Below are 20,464 nucleotides of genomic sequence, written 5' to 3' on the forward strand. Positions count from 1 at the left end.
GTGCCAAGGCCCTTATTGACCATTTAAATGGAGCCATGACTTTTCACTCAAGGATCCTGGCCGCCCTGGCAAGAGAACCCCAGCCCACTTACAACTTCGTTCCTTCTTGTAGTGCTGGCACCTTCACACTGAGCCATCCATGGTAAAGCCAGCCCTTCCCAAGGCCAAAAGTGGGGATTATGCCAGTTACTATAATCCCTTACTATTGCTCTTCCTTACTGAAGGCACTATAACCACTAATGTAACTTCATTTTTTCATAAGGGAGCTGGAATTCTTTATATTATATACTTCATTTATATACCACATTGCTCCCAAAAGGAATCCTCTCAAAAGGCTCCCATCCTTCTCCCCTTTCACACTCACAACAATCCGGTGAGATGCCTTACCCAACAAACTTCCATGGAAGATTGCAAATTGACATTTATTTATATTTAGTCAAGTTTTAGAAGAAGAAAAAGAGTTTGCCCCCCTCCCCTGTTAATGAGTCTCAAAACAGCTTACAAACTCCTTTCCCTTTCTGCTCTCACAATAGATGCCTTGTGAGGTAGGTGGGAGCTGAGAGAGTTCTGAACAACTGTGATTAACTTAGTATCATCCAGCAGACTTCATGTACAGGATCAAGAAAACAAATCCACTTCACCAGATAAGAGTCCACTGCTCATGTGGAGGAGTGCACAATCAAACCCAGTTCTCCAGATTAGTATCCACCACACTATTCTGGCTTTACTTATGGAACAATTCACAGACATGATGAAGAGGCAAGTAACATACTAAAACCTTAACAAAAGGCAGAAAAATTTCAGGTGCCTGTAGTGAGACTCCCATCCCACTCATGAGCACAGTAGCTCCCCCAATATTAAACAATTTTGCAAAGTGGTATTGGAGACTGCAAGTTGCTGTCGGAAACAAGTAGCCAAAAGCCTGATGTAACACACCATGCAGTTCTCTATTCCAGAACACAGGTCAGTTAAAGGGGGGGGGGGGGGGAAGAGATATGACTGTCCAATATTAAAGCTACACATTTAAACACACATTCAATAGTCCACTGAAGCTAAGCAGGGTCAGCCCTGGTTAGTACTTGGATGGGAGACCACCAAGAAAGCCAAAGGTGGATGTACAGAAGCAAGTAATGACATCTCACCTTTGATCCTCTCTTGCCTTGAAAACGCAACAAGGTCATGTCAGCTGCAATTTGACAGTCTTTCCACCACTACCTATACACACTTATGTACTACACCGTGAATGCATGCTTAGATTGTACAAGTTCATACACATAACACATCCATAGATCAGTCAATGCAAGCTTATGGATTAGTCTCACTGTGTGTAGCCTCTCAAGGAAGGATTGCCTCTCCCTACAATTCCCTTTTCATTTAAGAAGTTCCAAAACAGGGTAAAGTGATATCATTCAGAACCATTTCTGTAGTACCCAAAGAAACAGGGAGTTAAAGAAATCACTTAGGTGAGAGACAACTAGTCTTGAGTGGTGTTTCTTCAACCTTCTGCCCCCTTTTTTGGAGTATCTCAACTAGCTTTCAACTATTTCATTCCCCCAACCATGACTAGTGAACTTTATAAACAGAGTAGAGTGTACAGTCCAAGAACTCCTTCATGTGATCTGACAAGCTTGACTTCAGTCTATCTATGGGATAATCTTGTGCAAGGCACACCCGCTTGGACTGCATGCTGGCAACATCCTGTTAGCTTCAGGACTCTACATTTACTTGTGTAGGAGGAATAAATCATATTACCATTCTAGGTCAAAGGAAATTGAGCAAGTGATCCTAATCAGGATTGTGCCTGTGTGAAATTCATTGTGGAAGCAGAAAAAGGTATCAGGCATATTCAACTGTGCATGACGCTAGCAAAACAACTGAAAACAAGGACGTCCTTAACTCAGATGAAAGTCTGGCAGAATTATGCAGGGTTTTATCTTAATTTACATTGTGTCTTGGGCTGCAGCCTTCAGTGGTAAAAACTCTGAAAGGGGGGGGGAGGACACAATCTTAATAGCATTCACTTTCTAAAATGGAAAACCCAAAAAGCCCGTAGCCACAAAAGCGTTGTCCTACACTTACATGTGCATGTTCCATCAGAAAGTTTCCAATTTCACAAAGTGGTAGCTTGTACCAATCTACTGTATTCACTTTTCACTATGCTTCCATAACCTCACGTTTCATCATAAGCTTTCTAAGTGTTATCTCTTTTTTTAAAAAACCCTCAGAACATTAATTAGAAATGGCAGCAGGAGAAAGCATCCAATACACCTGCTAGCCTTCCACTTCCTCTGAAACCCTGTATGATGTCTTTCACGGGAACACTGTACATAATGTAGAGTTGGCATCAAGAAGTGGTGATGACCCCACTAGTTCCAGTGGCTTAAAGAAGGGTAGAAGTCAGCATTGGTTGCTTTTTTTATGTCTCAGGCTGAGCTCTTACTAAGATCCTTATAGGCCCACAAAGCATCCACCGAAATCTATTTTAAAAATTCTGTACTGAAAGTGACACAAATATTAGTGTGCAGAACTGGGTGCATCATCAATTGCACAAAAAACCAAATGATTTGTTCTGTAAACATCGGGAGGAAGTCACCCACAGCACTACAGGGATATCCTACAAGGGAACAATGGTTACAGCCAAAACAACTGCAGTGCCCTCTGCCGGAGAGAAGTGGAATGAAGATACTAAAAGCCACCAAAAGCAGGACTGGAAATAGATTGGGAGGGGGGCAACAGGTTGCTGCACAGCAGGCTTTCCCCCACCAAGCTTTCATCAGAAACACAAAAATAAAGTCTTATGTTGTGTATTTAACAACATATTTTGCAAGCGTCTGCAAAACAAATGCAATTTGCAGTCCTAATGTTAATCTTCTCATTATACTCTGACTGGAAGTGTGCTCCAGGAAACAGATTCTTCTTTTCTACGCTTAATTTTAGGGGCAACATTTAAAAAATGGAAACCTACTCCCCCACTCCAAAAAAGAAAGACAAGAAAGACAAATGGAGGCCATTTTGAGAAAACCAAAAACGTTACCATCTCCCATTATGAGATAAAAGTCATTTTCACGAACGTTTCCCAGATGAGCTCACTGTCCACTTTGCCTCAGATAACTGCTGCTAAGACAATTATAGTGAAGTCTCTTTATGTATCAAAAGTGCAGGTATCAGGCAATAAAATCTAGAGGCCTGTTGAATCCACCTTTCCTGTTCATGTACTGCCTGCCAGGAAAAAAAGCAAATGTTAGCAGCAAGCTACCGTAAACCTCATTTCCCAACTCCACAAAGCATTCCTAGGCCACAAAATATTAGAAATTTCACAAGGCATTGCCTGTAGGGTGTCAATTTTTCTTTGTGGAAGAGGAAAATAAACACAAACCCAGTTTTCTCATATACTTAGCAATATGTATAGTGAATGCCAAAATGAGAGTGGCAGGTCAATTTGCAGGGTCCTACAAAATGGGTTCCTCAGATGGTAACCAGCGTGGTGTAGTGGTAAGGGAAGGTGGACGCTAATATGGAGAACCAGGTTTGATTCTTCACTCCTCCACATTAATGGTGGAATCTCATCTGGTGAACTGGATTTGTTTCCACGCTCTTACACAAGAAGCCTACTGGGTGACCTTAGGCCAAGTTCTCCCCACCTCACCTACCACACAAAGCATGTGTTCTGGGGAAACGAGTTTGTAAGCTGCCTTAAATCTCCTTGCAGGGGAGAAGGGCGGGTTATAAATCCAAACTCCTCCTCTTCTTAGCTAACAAATCTACATGTCAGTGAATTTCAGGAAGGAGGGAAGCATAAGGTGAGGGCCGTCTAGGAGATCTTTTACTCTTCCACAAAGCTCAATTTTAGGCATGTTATTTGTACTTAAGGAACTCAAGTCCTCTTTAAGGCAATTGGTTGCAACACTGAGTTTACAAATCTCTGGGATAATGAGCACAGAGGAACATATTTTCCCCAAGAGATCTTCAGTCATTTGCTTCAAATCCCCCACCCTTTTCTTTTTTGGATTAACAGAGAAGCAACATGGAGTTCCTTTTGCATACATTCCTGTGGATCATAGAATGGTGGGCAAAACAGCATTCCCTTCAGAATAAGAGGGATCTCAGAGTCACAACCAATCCGTGCAAGTGAAAGATGTGCTAACCTGTACTTCCTCTTCTGGGATACATTTATAGCATAGGCATTTACTGAGCCATCCACTTTCTTGCCCTGAAAATAAAAAAAAAATCACCTTCTAATAATCCAAGCAACATATGCACAATCCTCAATAAAACCACTATACTGGCTTTATTAATGAGATTTTGTTCTACTTTGTCCACTTTTTTCAAAAAAGCTGTTTGGGAATATTTCTAGACAGAGACCCTGCCACAAGGGTGAATTTAGATTAGTGAAATGTTTAGATTAGTGAATTTAGATTAGTGAATTTAGATTAGTGAATTTAGTGATGTTTAGATTAGTGAATTTAGATTAGTGAAATGTTTTTCAACTGTCGAGTATCTTTTCTTCAGAGACTTGTTTGTGAGAGAATTACGTTGTCTCTGCTTTTTTAGTCCTTTGCATTGCAGAAGGTTTTGGGGAATATGCAAGAGCTTACAGTATATCAGAGGGCTAGTCAGGCCAATCAAACGGAGAGTGCATTGCAGAACAAATCAATATGCCTCCTGCAGAAGTGCATGAGAAGAGATAATCAGGAGCAGAAGTTAACTTGGGAATTCCTGTACAAGGCAATATTCGAATAAGTTCCTAGAATGGTCAGGTTACTGAGGCAGAAATAGGCTCAGGTCAAACAAGAGAAGCTACTACTTCACATGAAACAACCTGTGGCTGGACTAAGTTTCAAGTAATCCAGAGCAGTTCTGTTATATGACAAGTTGCCAACACAGTGCTGGAGGAGAAAGATGATTTATTCTCCACCAACAGCACAAACCATGTCTGATTAGATACAGCTAAAGTTTTCTGCCACTTTCAACGTGTACATCATTTCAACAGCTTCATTTAAGCACTTCCCTTGAAAATCAAGGAACTGATTTGTAGCTACAGACTTTTGTAGGGCATCTGGGGCTACGGTGCCAATGGCCCTGGGTGAGATCCATATTGCAACCGGGGCCTCGACAGAACTTGCCATCCTGATGTGCCAAGAGCCTCTTGAATGTCCAAGACCATGAGGTGTCTTCAGGAATTTGTTCCCCAATTAAACAGTGGCAACAGTCCTTCCTTGCCCATTTTGTGAAAGGGCTGGGCCTCAGTGGCATAGGCTCCACATACAGACTCAGTCCCTGATGCCTCCAGTTAAAGGATTTCAGGAAGCAAGACCCTGGCAAACCACTAGTAGTCAGAGTATACAAAATTTAGCTAAGTGAACCCATGGTCTACCTGCCATAAGATCTATGCTCGGACGTTCTTACCCCAACCCCATTAGCTTAATTCATGAAAAAATGGTCTCTCTATAGCTGTTAGCCAAGACATCTAAACAAAATCTTGTGTCTGGAGGCAGTTTATTTGTGCTTGCATCAAACCTCGTTAATTAAATACACAGAAACATTCTATTGCTGCTGGTTGTTGTTTTTTTTTTTAAAAAAAACAGTTAACTAGTAATCACAAATGAATATTTCCAGCATGATAGTTCATCATCGCGATGAAGGGGTCCACTTTGTAATGTCTGTTAAGAAATATCTTAATGACTGGAATCACATCTCAATCCATAAGAATAATGCATTTAGGGCTAATTTGCCTAACCTCATTTGTTTCCATTATTATTTAGTTTAGCTGATCAGAGGCAAGAGCTCTACTGAGAAGCAACTGCTGCAGATTTTTTCTCAGTGCCTCTCTTACTTTTGAAATGGCAGCAGGTATAGCTCACACATATTCATGTATAATTCACAAGAATCATGAAAGTAGAGTTCAGGAAGCACTGTGGGGTTTTTGTGTTTTGCAGAGTTGATGATACATACATTCTGGCTGATTAAATTATGGCCCCAAGAGCAAATGTAGCCTAACCCCAAGTAGCTAAGGACGTCAGAGACAAGAATAAGCACTTACTTTTGTTGTGTCAAAGGATGCAAAGCCCATTGCTTTCATCATTTCTATTTCTTCCTCTGTTTTCCCTTCTAGATCTTCCTCTAGAAAGGAAAACACAACCAAGACATAAAGAAAACGGGATGCAACTAGAAGGATCTTACACCAATAGAAATCAAGAAATGCAAAGCCAGAATCAAGAAATGCAAAGGACCACTCTACTCTATATTTGGTTTTCCTAAGAGTAGTTTTAATCCCCAGATGTATTTCTTAAAAGGTATCCTTTTCATATGTTCTTGTAGCTTCACCATATGTAATGTGTCCCATAAACCAATACATTTGTTTGCACTTTCGATTCTGTGAAACCATACGAAATATTAAGGAAGCTTTTGTGAGAGATAGGGTCACTACATATTAACAATCTATTAACGATTAACAACAATTAACCAAACCCTAGCAACTTGCCATCACTTCAAAGCACCCACTGTGCTTTGAAGACAACCCTGGGGGAAGTTGTGCAGATTGTGCAAGCAAAGCAATCAAATGGGAAAACTCTCAGACTCAGTTCCAGCATACCATCTTCTGGCTCTTCTTAGGAAGGTTGGCTATATGGGATCTAAAGAATCAGGAACTCATCAAGTCAAATTCCTTGCCCTAGGGCTGGTTCCTGTTCACATTAACACCCCCTATCATGATAAACCTTTATAATCCAGATTGCAGGTATTGACAAGTCAGTATTGACAAGGGACGTCAAGTCAAAGTGTTATTCAGCCAAGCTTGCAAAACCACAAGGCTCTGGTTCATTACCTGTGATCTGGCGCTCTTTGCCTTTGGAGTCTTTGATTTCTTTCTTTTCATCATCTCTTCCTTTCTGTCGGGAAGGGGAAGAGGAGCTGGATCTGTGTCGCCGGGGAGACCTACAATATCAACCAAGTGCAGTAACAGGAAATGAAGAAATATGCATTGTCAGCTTACAAGATAATAATAAAGAAGCCCTTGCATATTTACAGGGTTCCAAAGGGCTTCAAACACAAAATCACAAACATTACAAGTCTAACTCTATGCACCAAAAAGTTTTTTATATTATCTTCACTGACAATCACCACTATATAATTATTGTCCCTCTTACATAGGAACTATCCCTCACAAAGGAACTATCCCCCACAAAGACGTTCACCATCAGTGGGATCTGACAGGAAAGGGAAGGGGTTGGATTCTATAGCTAGGTAATGATTTTTTTCTGCCATATTCATACACAGTTTTCTGTAAAAAAAAGTTTAATAGATTATTTATGTTATCCTAACAATGCTGAGAGTCAATTTAGCTTCACTGATAGCAACCAGTTCCAGATCACCCATCTCCGTGAACAAGGATTTGAACCCTGGCAGCAAGGCACTATGCACAGTATCTATTACCAAGGCCAGAAAGAAATGAGACTCTAACCAAGTATCGTATTTGCAGCTAAGCAGCCCTCTTCCTTCCAGCTATCACTGAAGTCAAAACAGAACAGGCAGCAGTCAGGCACTCTTCATTATATGTGCACCAAGATCCAAAGCCGTAGCAAGGGGGAATTGTGCCTGGGGAACATGTGCGCCCTGCGGCCCTCCCCCTCATGCCTGGGGAGTTGCACCTATCCCTCACCCCCGCAGCGCTAAGCCACTGCCAAGATCTCAGTGAGATTTTATTTTAATTTATTTAACATATTTTAAGTGCAGCAAACTGCTGACAGCACACATTTATGGTTGAAAAGTGGGGTAAAAATTACAACAATTCATAATGTTAGAACAGAATTCCAACTGCTCACTCAAACTCTGCACAGGAATTTTATAACTGTACAGAAAACATCCTTCATTACCAGTGCTAAACACTGAACAGCCCCTAGTCCCCTTTGCCAAACATTGCATGGCAAAACTACTGGAAGATGGCAAAACTACTGTAAATACAGTGAAGGTTACCATAAAATGGAAAGGAAAAAAACAGACCTTTCCCTCCTGCAGACAAACATGTCTTCCAGATGCCAGAGAGAAGAGGCAAGGGCATTCATGCATCCCTGTTAGGTAACAATATCTAGCCATCTTTTCCCTAGAGGTTTCTAATGGCACGAGCTATTAGCCTGCTTTGTCCTCCTGTATATTACCTACAGGAAGAACAGCAGCTGTGAGGACTTAGTCATTCATCTTACCGAACAGGTTAACCAGAAACTCAGCATCACTATCAGATGTCACCTTCTCACCTTGATCGCCTCCTGTGTGGTGAACGGGAACGACTTCTCCTCCTATCTCGTTCCCGGGACCTTGACCGCTCCCGCCGCCTCCTCTCCCTCTCTCTTGAGGTGGATCTAGAGCGCCGGCGTTCTTTGCAGAAAGAAAGGAGAACGATGATGAAAAGAGATAACAAGGAGAGACAAACTCTTTGTTACAAAAGCTTACATTCCTGTAACTTTGGATCATTTTCTGAAATAACAAACCAGATGAGAACCCTTCACAAAACTTGCTTGCTTCATGAGTATTTTTCAAATGCTGAGGTTAAAGCACAGCCTCCTACTCAAAATTACTCGTATTACATACTTTATACCTCTCATGTACCTACTTCGAACAGATCATAACTGTTAAAAAACCTCAGCCACATACTTACATTAAAACATTTAAGCTTTTACAAGTGACTGAAAAACAAAATAGGCTAATATTATTTTTTCACTAGTTTTTGTATGTTAAAGTAACGTGGCACGTTTCCCTCTCTGGAATGTGATAGCTGTCTCATTTTGCATTCTGCACCTTTTGCATTCCACAAGGAAGTCTAGGCAATACCTGACAAAGCATACATCCCTTTTAACTGCCTCTTCCCTTTTAAAGACCCTTCCAGTCTGTGGAGGGGAAATCTGTTGGTGGTTCCAGGCCGCAAGGATGTCCAGCTGGGCACCCCTTTTTTAATATCGTCCCACGGCCTTCGCCTGGGTGTGACATGCACGTCTGCTCCTTTATGTTGTTAGGTAGTTTTTGCCCCATCTTGGTATTAATTGGTTTTAATGTTTAGACTTTTGCACTGCTTTAATATTATTGCATTTTATTATGTTTATATATGTAAGCCGCCTCGAGTCCCTTGGGAGATTGGCAGGGTCGAAATGTGTGTGTGTGTATCTATATATCTATACATAATACAGTTAGCCAGAGAGCCACGTTGGCTTCCACGTGAACCTCTTCTAATTTATGTACCACTTAAGTATATGCGTACTTTGAAGGGGAAAAAAAGCGGCGCAGGGAAGTGGCCCATGGCTTCCAACATGCAACTGGCGGTGATGTGGAGAACAAAAAAGGCTGTGGGCAAGAGAAAAAGAGGGCTGGGAAAAACCCCTGACTGAAGGGGCAGAGGGGCAGCAGCCAGAAAAGGAGTTTCACTCTTTTGTCTGTGTGGGGGCCAATATCTGCTGTGGGGGTCTCTACTACTTACCTCTGCGAGGTGGGGACCTAGAACGGCTTCGGCCCATCCCAGCTCTTTTAAGGGTCTTCGTCTAACGACGCTTCTCTGGACTACCTGAAGGGATTTCCGGTCCGGCGGTTCGCGCATTTTTGCTCCGGCCGGAAACATTCCGCTCTCCATCTCCAGTTCCGCCCTGGGATTGGATCTGTCTCCTAGTAACACGAGTCGCTTCTGTAGGACGACGCCTTCACATAAGAAAAGAAAAGGAGAAAAAAAGGAGAGATCTCTCCCCGGATTTCTTCTCTCATTTGCGCGAGGATTTTCAAAAATTAAATTTGCAACTTTTATAGGATTCGTATGTACTATTTAACATGCTTTTCAAACCTTTTCCTGTTGTCAATGTATGGAAAACTGAAAGGTGGTTTAGGTTGTTGTGTGGGGATTTTGAAGATATTCGGGGCTCAGCAGAAAAGTGAATTTTCCAACGGTGTTCCAACTTTCGTTGCTTTACAACGCTTTTCAGTCTTCATTTAGCTTAAATTGTAATTGGTGGGTGCAACTAGGTCCTGATGAGCAGTTTATTCGGCGGTCATTTTGATTAATGAATTTGAAACAAAGCACGCATATTCCTTCTGACAGTAAAACGGTTTCTATAAAAAGTTAAGCTATTATATTTCCTTCAGTATTTCCAAAATAATCTGTGTTGAGTTTTTAATAAGATGCAGATTTATTCCAGTTTAATTGATTTATCAGTTAAAATAGTTAAGCAAGGTAAATCAATTGATATATTTAAAAAAGACTAGTGACTAGTGAGCCTAATTATTATAAATAAATGTGCGTGTTAAGTTAGCACTTCAGTATATACTGTGACTCCCTGTGTCTTTACCAGATTTGGATCTATGCAGCATTTCTAATGTTAGAAAATTCCTGGAGATTTGTAGATGAGCTGGGTATAATGCCATAGAGTACATCCTGCAAAACAGTCATTTGCTCACGGAGTATGGGTATTTATTGCCTAGAGATCAGTTGCAATTCTGGGAGCTCTCCAGCATCCACCTGGAGATTGGCAACCCTAGATCTAAAGCATAAAATTAATTTGGAGGATTCAGCCTTTGTTGATGTTAAGATCATCAGAACCATCAAGATCAACTGGGAATGTCTTATTGGCTGTACCATCCACAAACACCATACATTTGTCTGTGCATAACTGTACAACTGCCCTTTTCCTGTAGTTTTATTGAAGTGTGAGCCTGTACAATTGCTTTAAGTAACATCACATTTTCCTGATCATATTGGCAGACAACTGAAGTTAAACAGCCATGAATAATTTTAATTGGTGGCTTTGTTGTTTGGTGAATATTTTATTTTTTCCTGAGAAGGGGCAGTAAACTAGGCCTTCTCTAGTGTTTTTCTAGGCTGACCTAAGACATGTTAACTCAAGAGCCTGCTCAGTCCAGATTGAGAAAAGCTTGCCAGGATTCCTTGATCACCCAGTCTTGCAGTAGAGTGAGATTCTCCATAGCAGCTCTCAATGGATAATTAACCTATAGTTTGAAATAGCTGAGAGGAATGACTTAGCCCTGCTTTTTAAACACCGTAACGCTTGTCTGGCATTGTCCAAGAGTGATGAAGCCAGACATGCTCACACAGCATAGAAACTAGTTGCTTGCAATGGGAATACCCCCAGCCTGTCTAATAATACCCAGCAGGTCAAATTCAGCTACCCAAGTATGTAGTGAGGCCATCCAGCTTTCTTATTTTTGTAGTCCTGGGTAGTCTGGTAGCAGCTGTGGTGGGCCGTGTTTGGTCACAAGTTTCACACAGATGGGCTCTGACCTGTATTCTAGTTCAAATATTGGCTAGTCAATTGTTGCTGCTCTGTTGCTGTTTGGCTCTAGTATCTGATTCTCAGCAGTATGGTGTCTGACTATGGAGGTTCAACTGATAGATCTCTCTTCATGAATGGGTCCAACCCTGTAAGAATAATGTGTTTGAGAGGCAAGGAACCCACCTTGCCTGAATGTGGAGGCAGAGGGGCTTTGATCCACAATCCTATTGATGTGCTCCCAAGTGATAAAACCACCAAAGCAGACTCAAAAGATTTCTGATTTTCAGTCTTTGTGAATATTTTCTTCCAGCCCATATTAAATACAAAAGATTTCTGGAAGGCTTTTGGTGATCTGGTGGAAGTTTATTTGTGTGGGTTCCCCCCAACCCCGAGCAATCAAAGGAGACAATAGCATTTATTTAGCAGTGTCTTGCTTGGCCTAGACGTTTACATCCCAATGAGAGCCAATATTTCCCTCTCAGCTGAGCACAATTGCTTTAATACTGCAATATCCATTACCTTGAGAAAAACAGTATATACAATCACCTGTAAGTAGCAACATGCAGCATTAGCGGACTTGCAAAGCAACAACATTTGGAAGGGCTCAGCTGTTGAAGTGTAAGATTCTCTTGAAGACGACAGGTATTCAAAGATTTTTAAAAATCAAAGTACGATACAAAAAGGAAGATAGAAAATTGCAAAGGAAAGCAACCATCAAGAAAACGAATTGCCTGTCGAATTGTCTCTGTCATTTTAAAAAGTGATAGTAGCGTACAGAACAAAAATAGAGGCTTTTGTGTAATAATGCACAGAGAGAGGAGTAGTAATTCACAAGAGAGGGATTATTTACATCTGAACTCCAAAGGTAAACCACAATATCAGTAAAAGGCCAAACACAGGGCTCATATTTACAGAGGGCAACATTAAATAGCACTTTGAAGCAACGATTGTCAGACACGGACATTTAACTTCTTAGCAGCCTGACTGGTGCACAGAGCTTTGAAACTATTTGTTTAGCTATTGGTACTATTTTTCTGGCTGATCTAGGCCAGTGCCACCTCTGATTTCTCCCCTACCTCCTTTTACCTGTCTCTCCCCTGGCAACAGCATCCTGCTGTCTAAGGTCTGCAACATGCAATCCACTCTTTGTGTTGCTCTCTGGGTGAGCAGCAAAGAGGATGGCTTGGAGATGGCCTTGGCTTTGTACATTGGTGGGCCCTGGGCAGCTTTCAAATCTTGCCAAGGTCCCACCATGAGTCGTGATCTAGGCTGATGCTGATGTCCTCGTGTCCTGGGGCTGCCAGGAAAAGGCCAAGAATATGAACTGAGGACTGCCTGCAGAAGGGCGTCACACAGCATTACCAGTCAATCAGAAAGAGAGATCCGATGTCATTTGGTATTTCTAACCTTTATAAACCTTTCCCCATCACTTTAGCAAATTCACCACCACCTTTGCACCGCTTTTTTGCCCTTTCATAAAACCAATACTATATTCAGGTTTTTCAACTAGAACATGCATGAACCAGCCCTGGACCATAATTGTCGGGGGGCGGGGGGGCTTGCTGCATGAACTTGGACTTTTAGAGATCAGATTAGCAGGAACCCCACACAATGGCCATATCGGTAGCTACCACAATATACTGGGACCCATATTCCCAATAAAGGAGTCTCCAGGAAGACTGTAAGTAACTTTTTCCAGAAGGCTTTCAGAATTATTTGATACCATCTAACGCTGTAATGTGACTTGGGTTGGGTTTCAATTGTTTGATGATTTTATGGATTCTGTTACTGATTTTGTGATAATCAGTGCAGTTTCTTGCAAATGAAAAAGCAAGATAAGTGTTTGGTTTGTCCCAAACTCAAACTGACCTTGGCAGTGCCACAGTTGTCCCTTGCAGCTGTGAAATGTCATAAAGTCTTGAAAATCACAACGGGGGATGGATGATTGAAAGTACTTTACTTCATTCCTTTAACACCTTCATTGGCACAACGTATTAGTTTTCAGACCCAATAAATCCTGTATGACTATGTTCTTCTACTTGGTGGCTCCTTCCCACCCCCAGGGGAAACAGTCAGTACCTTCCTGACCATTCCACCTTTTCATCCAGTTCATGTGGAAAGAACACACATGCAGGTGTTGTTTGCTGGTGAATAGTTGAATTAGGGAGGGGAGGGCTTGAGAGGTTGTCAGTAATGAAATCATGGAGCTTCTCTCACACAGTTGCTGGCAACCCCCACCCTACGCTGTTGAGATGCAGTGGCTGAAAGAAAACATTGATGTACAATAGGAATAGAAAAGAAGTTAATCCCCCCCCCAAAAAAAAACTCCCTAGCCTGATGACATTTTTGAAATTACAGAATATCTCTGTGGAAGAGGGCATCTTCTTCCAGACCTCCCTACCCATTTTCACCATTTAGAGCAAACTGTTTATATTTCTGTTGTGGTGCCACCCTTAGGGGTGGGGGTGGATTTCCTCTCCCTGGGGAATGAATACTCATTGATCAGCTCAGAAGCATAGAGATAATTACTGGGCTATTTGAAAATAATTACACCCTTGCTTTTGCCTTGCTGATTGCATGGAAGAAGTTCTCCTGTGGACAGATTCAACTCATAAATGAATAACGACTAAGTAAACGTCTTGTAATTACAGGGGGAGGTTGAGAGTCTTTGTTCCTCACTAACTCAAGTGACTCTCTCCCAAACATGAACTAGAAACCAGAAAAACTTGAAGGGCCTTTTGCTTCATCAGAGGGCACTCAAGAACCACTCAAATGGGGGAAATGCCATATTCTACTGCTCCAGATCTTCATGCAGGCTCATGCACTGGGCATTTAAAGCTTCTGGATGTTATAGGCTACTTGGGCTTTCTGGCTATATCCTCTACCTAAAGGGCAATTTAACTGAAGCCAGGAATAGCACCATTTATAGGACTAGTGCTTGGAATCATGGCCTGTTTACCAATGCAAGAAAATTTGCGGGACCTCCCCCCATTATTCTGACACAACATATTCAATTCTACCACCATTTCCTTTTTTCTGGTTCAGCGTATGCTGCAGCCTCCTGTTGGCTGGCGTTGAGCCTCAATGCACTTGGCTCTCAAGGTCTACAAAACATCTTGAGTCCACCCCTTATGTTGTACCTTGTGGTGATAAGCTTTTGCCTTCCTATCTGGGAGCCCTGTGGTGTGGTGCTATCCTTTGGTTTCCCAATCTTTGTTTACTGTAATTATTTTGCCTACCAACCAACTGGCCACCCAGTGGTGTAAACAGGAAAGAAATTTTTTATACAAGTTGTACTTTTCCCCAGCCACACCATATCTTCCCATTGTTGGCTATGCCCCTTCTTCAAAGATTCAGACATTAATAAAATACAGCAGTAGAGGAAAAGTACTTCTGAGCATGTGAATAATGTTTTTCTCTCCCTATAATAAGCATTGCCTCTATTCACTTTGTAAGGTTTATTTCTCCTTCTTTTACTTATGTCTCTCAGCAACTGGGAGTCTGTTTTATGCATCTGAAAAATGTGCTCTGGAATACCAAAGCCAGCAAATATGTTTGTCTTCATGGTAACACAGGAGTCTGGTTTTTGTTTTGCTGCAGCACATTACTGTGAACTACCTATTTGCAACTTCCTTCTAGGGCAGATGAGGGGGTTCCCATGAAGATCACAGTCCTGGTACCTCTCCTTGTGGAAATTGTATACTGTCTATTCTCCCTTGATAACATTTGGAGAGCATAACTTTTGAAACATCAAGCACAGAGCTCAAAGTGATCATCTCACTGCTAAGCCTTATACTGGCCTGTTCTAACGGGCCCTGACCTCCCAGCTCCAGCACATTCCAGGGTCTCAAACTCAATTGCCATCTAGCAGCTTATTAAGTGCCCAACCCACAATCAGCAGAACAGTTACCAGGACAGTTGTGGTAAAACAGAGTACAGGTTCTTCAGAACAGGAATTGAGCAGTGCTCTGTATCTGTACAACACTGAGCCCATTTACAACAAGCTCCATTTTTAGGCAGTTTCCTCTGTTATCTGTAAGTATACTGAGGTTTCTTTAAAAGTTGGAAAGTTTATTCATAGCTCATAAGATTAATATCAGTGTTAGGATGCCTACTTATTGTTTTTCAAGGGGCATGTACATTTCACTGCCTGAGACAGAGATGTACAGGATCTCAACTGTCTACTCAGTAACACAGAGCATAATCTGCCAGGAAGATCTCTCATGCAAGTCCAGTTGAAATGAGCAAGAGCAGTCCTGTTCATTTCAATGCGACATACACAGAAGAAGAAGAGTTTAGATTTATATCCCACTTTTCTCTCCTGTAAGGAGACTTCAGGTGACTTACAAGCTCCTTTCCCTTCCTCTCCCCACGACAGACACGTTCTGAGGTAGGTGGGGCTGAGAGAGTTCCAAAGAACTGTGACTAGCCCAGCATCACCCAGCAGGAGTATAGGAGTGCAGAAACACATCTGGTTTACCACATAAGCCTCTGCCACTCAGGTGGGGAGTGGGGAATCAAAATTGGTTATCCAGACTAGAATCCACCTGCTTATAACCACTACACCAGGCTGGCTTCCTCAAGACTGTGTCACATAGGTGAGACATTTTGAGATATGCTGACCATTTTCACCTTCAGGCATGCCATCCCAATGCACAGAAAGGCGATATTGTCAGCAAGGTTGAAAGGCCTGCTCTGGGGGGAAAGAAAGAAAACCCATTTCCTACAGTTGCTTTAAACACCTTGTTATAACTACAGCACTGTTGCCACATGCACAGAATCCACACGCACCTTTTTAAGCAAAGAATTTGATGTTGTTGACATGCATATAAGGTACACAGGCCCGCACAGAACAATAGTCACTCAGCATAGAGAACAAGGAAGCTGATGCTTCTGAGAAATACGATATGAAAAACGGTGCAAACATGCGTGTACGCGCATGGTACAATACCTCCCACCTTTCCACATAGCTCTCCTTCATACTTTGTCCATTGGCCATTCAAGGGACTTAAGTCATATCTATGTATATGTATATCAGTCTATAGATAATAAATTCATTTAATGTAAATTAAATGTGGAATGCATCAAAACCCAGAGATGCTTTTTGTATTAGAAGTTTCAGAACTGCTGGACACCTCCATCCAGTTGTGTGTGTTGTTTGTTTTAATTGAAAAAAAATATCTGCTGCATGTGTATTCTAAAATGTTGCCTCTCTTTGGGATTTGGCCCTTTTTACAAAACAAATAATGAGCCTCTCCATGCAAAGCACCAAGATAACTGATGAAGTTCCAGAGCGGGTTGACAGCAAAACTTCTCCAGTGAAATGAGACAAAGAAAGGGATTGGTTATTTCCCGTTCAAAGGTCATCCCATCTTTTCTGGTTCAGATATTGAAGTTTTCCTCTGAGAAGTGCTCTTTGCTCTGCATAAAAATGTTGAAATATGAGCCATTTTGCAGACTTTTCCAGAGATTGTACTACACACTTTTCATTCTAACCTATTATTTAAGGACCAACCGGGTGGTATATACAAAAATGAACATAATCTGGCAGCCTTTCAAAACACCCCTCTTCCGTTTCCAGAGGGGCACTCAGGATCAAAAAAAGGGCAGGGGTGAGGGAGGATACCTAACCTTCTCCCACCCTTTCCTCTGTTCTAAATCCCTTCCCAACATGCTTTCTGTCATACAGCAAGGAGACAAATTGGAGAAGGGAAATACTAGCTGTGGAAAGCCTCAAATGCCCCGATGTTTCACCAATCTCCATTAGCCCCCCAGAAGCAGCGTATTCTGATTAAATGGACCAATGGGGGAGGGGACATTGATCTGCATTGGTCAGACCTCACCTGGAGTACTGTGTTCAGTTCTGGGCACCACAATTTAAGAAGGATATTGACAAGTGTGTCCCGAGGGCAGCCAAAATGGTAAAAGGTCTGGAATCCCAGCCCTACAAAGAGAGGCTTAGAGAACTGGGAATGTTTAGTTTGGAGAAGCAAAAGTTAAGAGGGGACATGATAGCTATGTTTAAATATTTGAAGGGATGCCATGTTGAAGAGGGAACAAGTTTGTTTTCTGCTGCCTCAGAGACACAGGAGTAATGGATTCAAGGTGCAGGAAAAGAGATTCCGCCTAAACATTAGGAAGAACTTCCTGCAGTTAGGACTGTTTGTCAGTGGAATTCACTGCCACAGAGAGTGATGGAGTCTCCTTCTTCGGAGGTTTTAAACAGAGGCTGGATGAACATATGTCGGGAGTGCTTTGATTGTATTTTCCTGCATGGCAGGGGGTTGGACTTGATGGCCCTTGTGGTCTCTTCCAGCTCTATGATTCTATGACATTACAGTCCTCCATGTAGCACCTGGTTGGGTCACAAGATTAATGAGCAATTAAGAAATGTGAGGATTTTGTGTGATTTGCACAAAAGTTTCTAGCTTCTGCCCCATTTTGCTACCGCTAATGGAAAGAATTAGCAGGATTAGTATTGGTTGAAAATTCATTCTCTTGAGTCTTGGCCAAAGGCAAGATGCTTTCTCACTTGTAGCACAGTGTGGAGAGCAGAAATGAACCCTTCCAAAACATACGATGCATTCTGATCGATCTTTAATGTAATTTGATCAATCTGATCGATCTTTAAATCAGTTTATAGAAGTGTGACATTTTTATAAAACACGAGTGAAAATATTCCTTTAGAGTGTAGCAAGTGAGAAATGGTTTGTTTCTTATGCCGTATGTTGCACAATTACTATTATGGATGACTATTACACAAGTGATAACTATTGGCAGTGTTTTTTTTTTAAATATTCCAAACTAATGAAGTTTAGCACTTAGTGACCGAAGTGAAGTCGTATTTTAGACGTAATGCAGGCAGAGCCTTCCTTCCCACCCTCACACCCATATTTGTGGGATGCACTGGGTGCATGCATTTTCCTTGTTACAGCTTATGCAGGGTTCATGCATTTTCTCAGCAGCTGGAATAGATCAGCCACAGGCAGCAAAAGGCTTCAAGGTGGACTGCTTTGTTGTTCAAAGGGGTGTTGCTGGGGCGGGGAGGATTAAGGGTGGGGTGAGATGGAAGCTTGAAAAACACAGCATAAACATCCACATGGGTTTCTTTTCCAGAGAGAGGGGTGGGATCAGCATGTTCCTCTTAGAATTAGAAAATAATTCCACTGATTGATCCAGTTTCAGGACCAAGGCCAGCTCACAACATTTTGATGTCAGCCGTACAAAATCTAAAGGATGCCCTCCTCTGTGAATTAATATGGAGCATAAATCCCTGGGATATTCTCCTACATAAGACCCACTGACATGAGCAGTAAGTACCATGCTCTTACCCATGGTCTTCTGATATCACTGGGGTTTTCCACAGGAGAACAGCCTAGCAGATTGACCCTTGAGTTACATCACTCAGCCCATGCTTTGCTACCTCTGTGGCACTCTGTATCTGCAGCAGCTGCTCTCTCTTGCCTCCACTGAGAACCACTCACTCACTCACTCAATCTGTGCTGCCTTCTAATTCAGTACACATCACCCAAAGAACATTTGTGTTCACACATTTGTACAGGAGGAAGTATCAAACAAAACCTTCCCTTTTGAAGTTCAGAGCAAAATCCCATCAGGAATAAATAATGGTGATTTGATCAAGCACCAAAACAGTTCCGCACACCCTCTTCACCAGGCCCCTGGTTTCAGCAGGGGATCAATATCCATCTCGGTGTGCAAAATTCTCCCTAACAGTGGCCACCTGTGCCATAAAGCAGTCCATGGGAAAACCAGGAACCCTGGGACTCAAATGGCTTGAATCACTAGTGCTGGGGGAGAAAGACACATTTGAAGTTGGTGACCATTAAGTAACAAGGATCCTCACCCCTCCCAGTAGATGATTAAAATGCTGGAATATCATTCTTCAGCTAAGTGATTTCTGTGACTTGCGGATAAAAGGGGAATTGTGACAGTGGGGAGCAAGGGGAATGGGTGGATCCTGTCCTACAAATCCCCAGAAAACTCTCCCCAACTTCTCCAAGCTTCTAGGCTTATCCTTTTCCTAAGGAAAAGCCACTCTGGGACTCCCAACCTCTCCCTTTTGGTGTTGCTTAATCAGAGGAAAAGTTCCCCTGTTGCTCCCATGACTTTGCAGCAAGAGTGGAGGGAAGAGCAGAAGGCAATGGGACTAGTGGGGGAGGAAGAGGTCAAAAGAGCCATTCAAGACTCTGCCTTCTCTTTCTTCTTACTCTTTTTCAGAAAGGAGGGAGCCCGGAATTTCTTCTTCTTCTTGGAAGGAGACTTAGATGGTGAGCCTTCTGGGGACACAGGTCCGCTGGTGACAGTCTCGTTTTTGTCCTTTGCAGTGTCCGTGTCCGCGTTGGTAGTCATCTGGCTGATTCCTTTGCTTAGGGCATCCTCTACGTTTTGCTCATCCTCTTTCCCGTTCACCACTGCCGCTGGCTGGCCTGTTGGGTTGGTGGCAGCTGGATCAGCAGGTGTTCGGCTGCTCTCTGTCTTCTTCCCACCTTTCCAAGTGGAAAAAAATAATACGTGAACATTGGTAGGTGCCCCTGACGTCAATGGAAGAAACTACCCGTAGGCAGGGTGGTCGTGTTACACCAGGACTGCGGAGACCCACATTCAAATCAGCCATTTGGCTGCACCGAAACCCCAGATATGTGCTACCAGATGCACTATAATATATAGATCACACATATCACATCCAAACCTGCGCAAAGAAAACTGTGCAAATAAACAAACGACACAGGAAAGCTCCTACACTTACACAAGGATTTCCATATTGCTTCACACTGAGCTTTCATACTGCTTCGTGTCTGTCTAGCTAAAAACTGGCAGAACTGTGGGAAATGCCCCAGATTCAGCTTGATACATTTAGCATCTCAAATGTAATTTGAGTGCGAAGTTTCTGAGAGTCCTTGCGCAGCCTGTTGTCCCCCCACCCACAGCTATATCAAGGTCACTGGTAGTTTTGCCTCTTTAGCATCTCAAGGCTAACTCCTCCCAGCCCCATGACTGGGAAAACTGTGAATGATCTTAAACCCTTCTGCATGCAAAGCAATTGCTTTTCAGCTGATATATGGCTCCCTTCAGTGTTGGAAAACTACATGTATACTTTACAGCTCCAACAATAAGCTGCCTTTCATGGAGTCATACCACTTGTCTATCAAGGTCTGTATTGTCTGCTCTGACTGGCAGCTGCT

General features: G+C 42.4%; 2 protein-coding genes across 4 annotated transcripts in view; both read right to left on the reverse strand.

The window, feature by feature from the left end:
• Positions 1 to 698: 698 nt before the first annotated feature.
• Positions 699 to 9,586, reverse strand: SNRNP27 (small nuclear ribonucleoprotein U4/U6.U5 subunit 27). The gene is made up of 6 exons (XM_048513206.1): positions 9,464 to 9,586; positions 8,250 to 8,370; positions 6,824 to 6,933; positions 6,041 to 6,120; positions 4,146 to 4,210; positions 699 to 3,219 (listed from the first exon to the last, which is right to left on the reverse strand). The coding sequence occupies exons 1-6, from the start codon at positions 9,498 to 9,500 to the stop codon at positions 3,165 to 3,167; spliced, it is 468 nt and encodes a 155-aa protein (XP_048369163.1). The 5' UTR covers positions 9,501 to 9,586; the 3' UTR covers positions 699 to 3,164.
• An 8,255-nt stretch (positions 9,587 to 17,841) lies between these two features.
• ADD2 (adducin 2) overlaps positions 17,842 to 20,464 on the reverse strand; it is a 64,937-nt gene continuing 62,314 nt past the window's right edge. For 2 of the 3 annotated variants that reach the window (XM_048512951.1, XM_048512949.1), the window contains one exon: positions 17,842 to 19,768. In XM_048512951.1, coding sequence (XP_048368908.1) covers positions 19,461 to 19,768 — 308 coding nt within the window. In that variant the 3' untranslated portion in view covers positions 17,842 to 19,460. The remainder of the gene's footprint in view (positions 19,769 to 20,464) is intronic. The other variant, XM_048512952.1, reaches the window with a different exon arrangement.

The sequence above is a fragment of the Sphaerodactylus townsendi genome, linkage group LG12 (genome assembly GCF_021028975.2).
Source record: "Sphaerodactylus townsendi isolate TG3544 linkage group LG12, MPM_Stown_v2.3, whole genome shotgun sequence".
NCBI classification, from domain to species: Eukaryota; Metazoa; Chordata; class Lepidosauria; order Squamata; family Sphaerodactylidae; genus Sphaerodactylus; species Sphaerodactylus townsendi.

Excerpts from the sequence above, each read along its gene's own strand:
- SNRNP27 (XM_048513206.1), bottom strand. The coding sequence starts at position 9,500 with ATGGGCCGAAGCCGTTCTAGGTCCCCACCTCGCAGAG. Across the intron at positions 8,371-9,463 it reads TAGGTCCCCACCTCGCAGAG|AACGCCGGCGCTCTAGATCC; the intron begins GTAAGTAGTAGA and ends CTTTCTGCAAAG. Across the intron at positions 6,121-6,823 it reads CAAAGAGCGCCAGATCACAG|AGGAAGATCTAGAAGGGAAA; the intron begins GTAATGAACCAG and ends TTTCCTTTCTAG.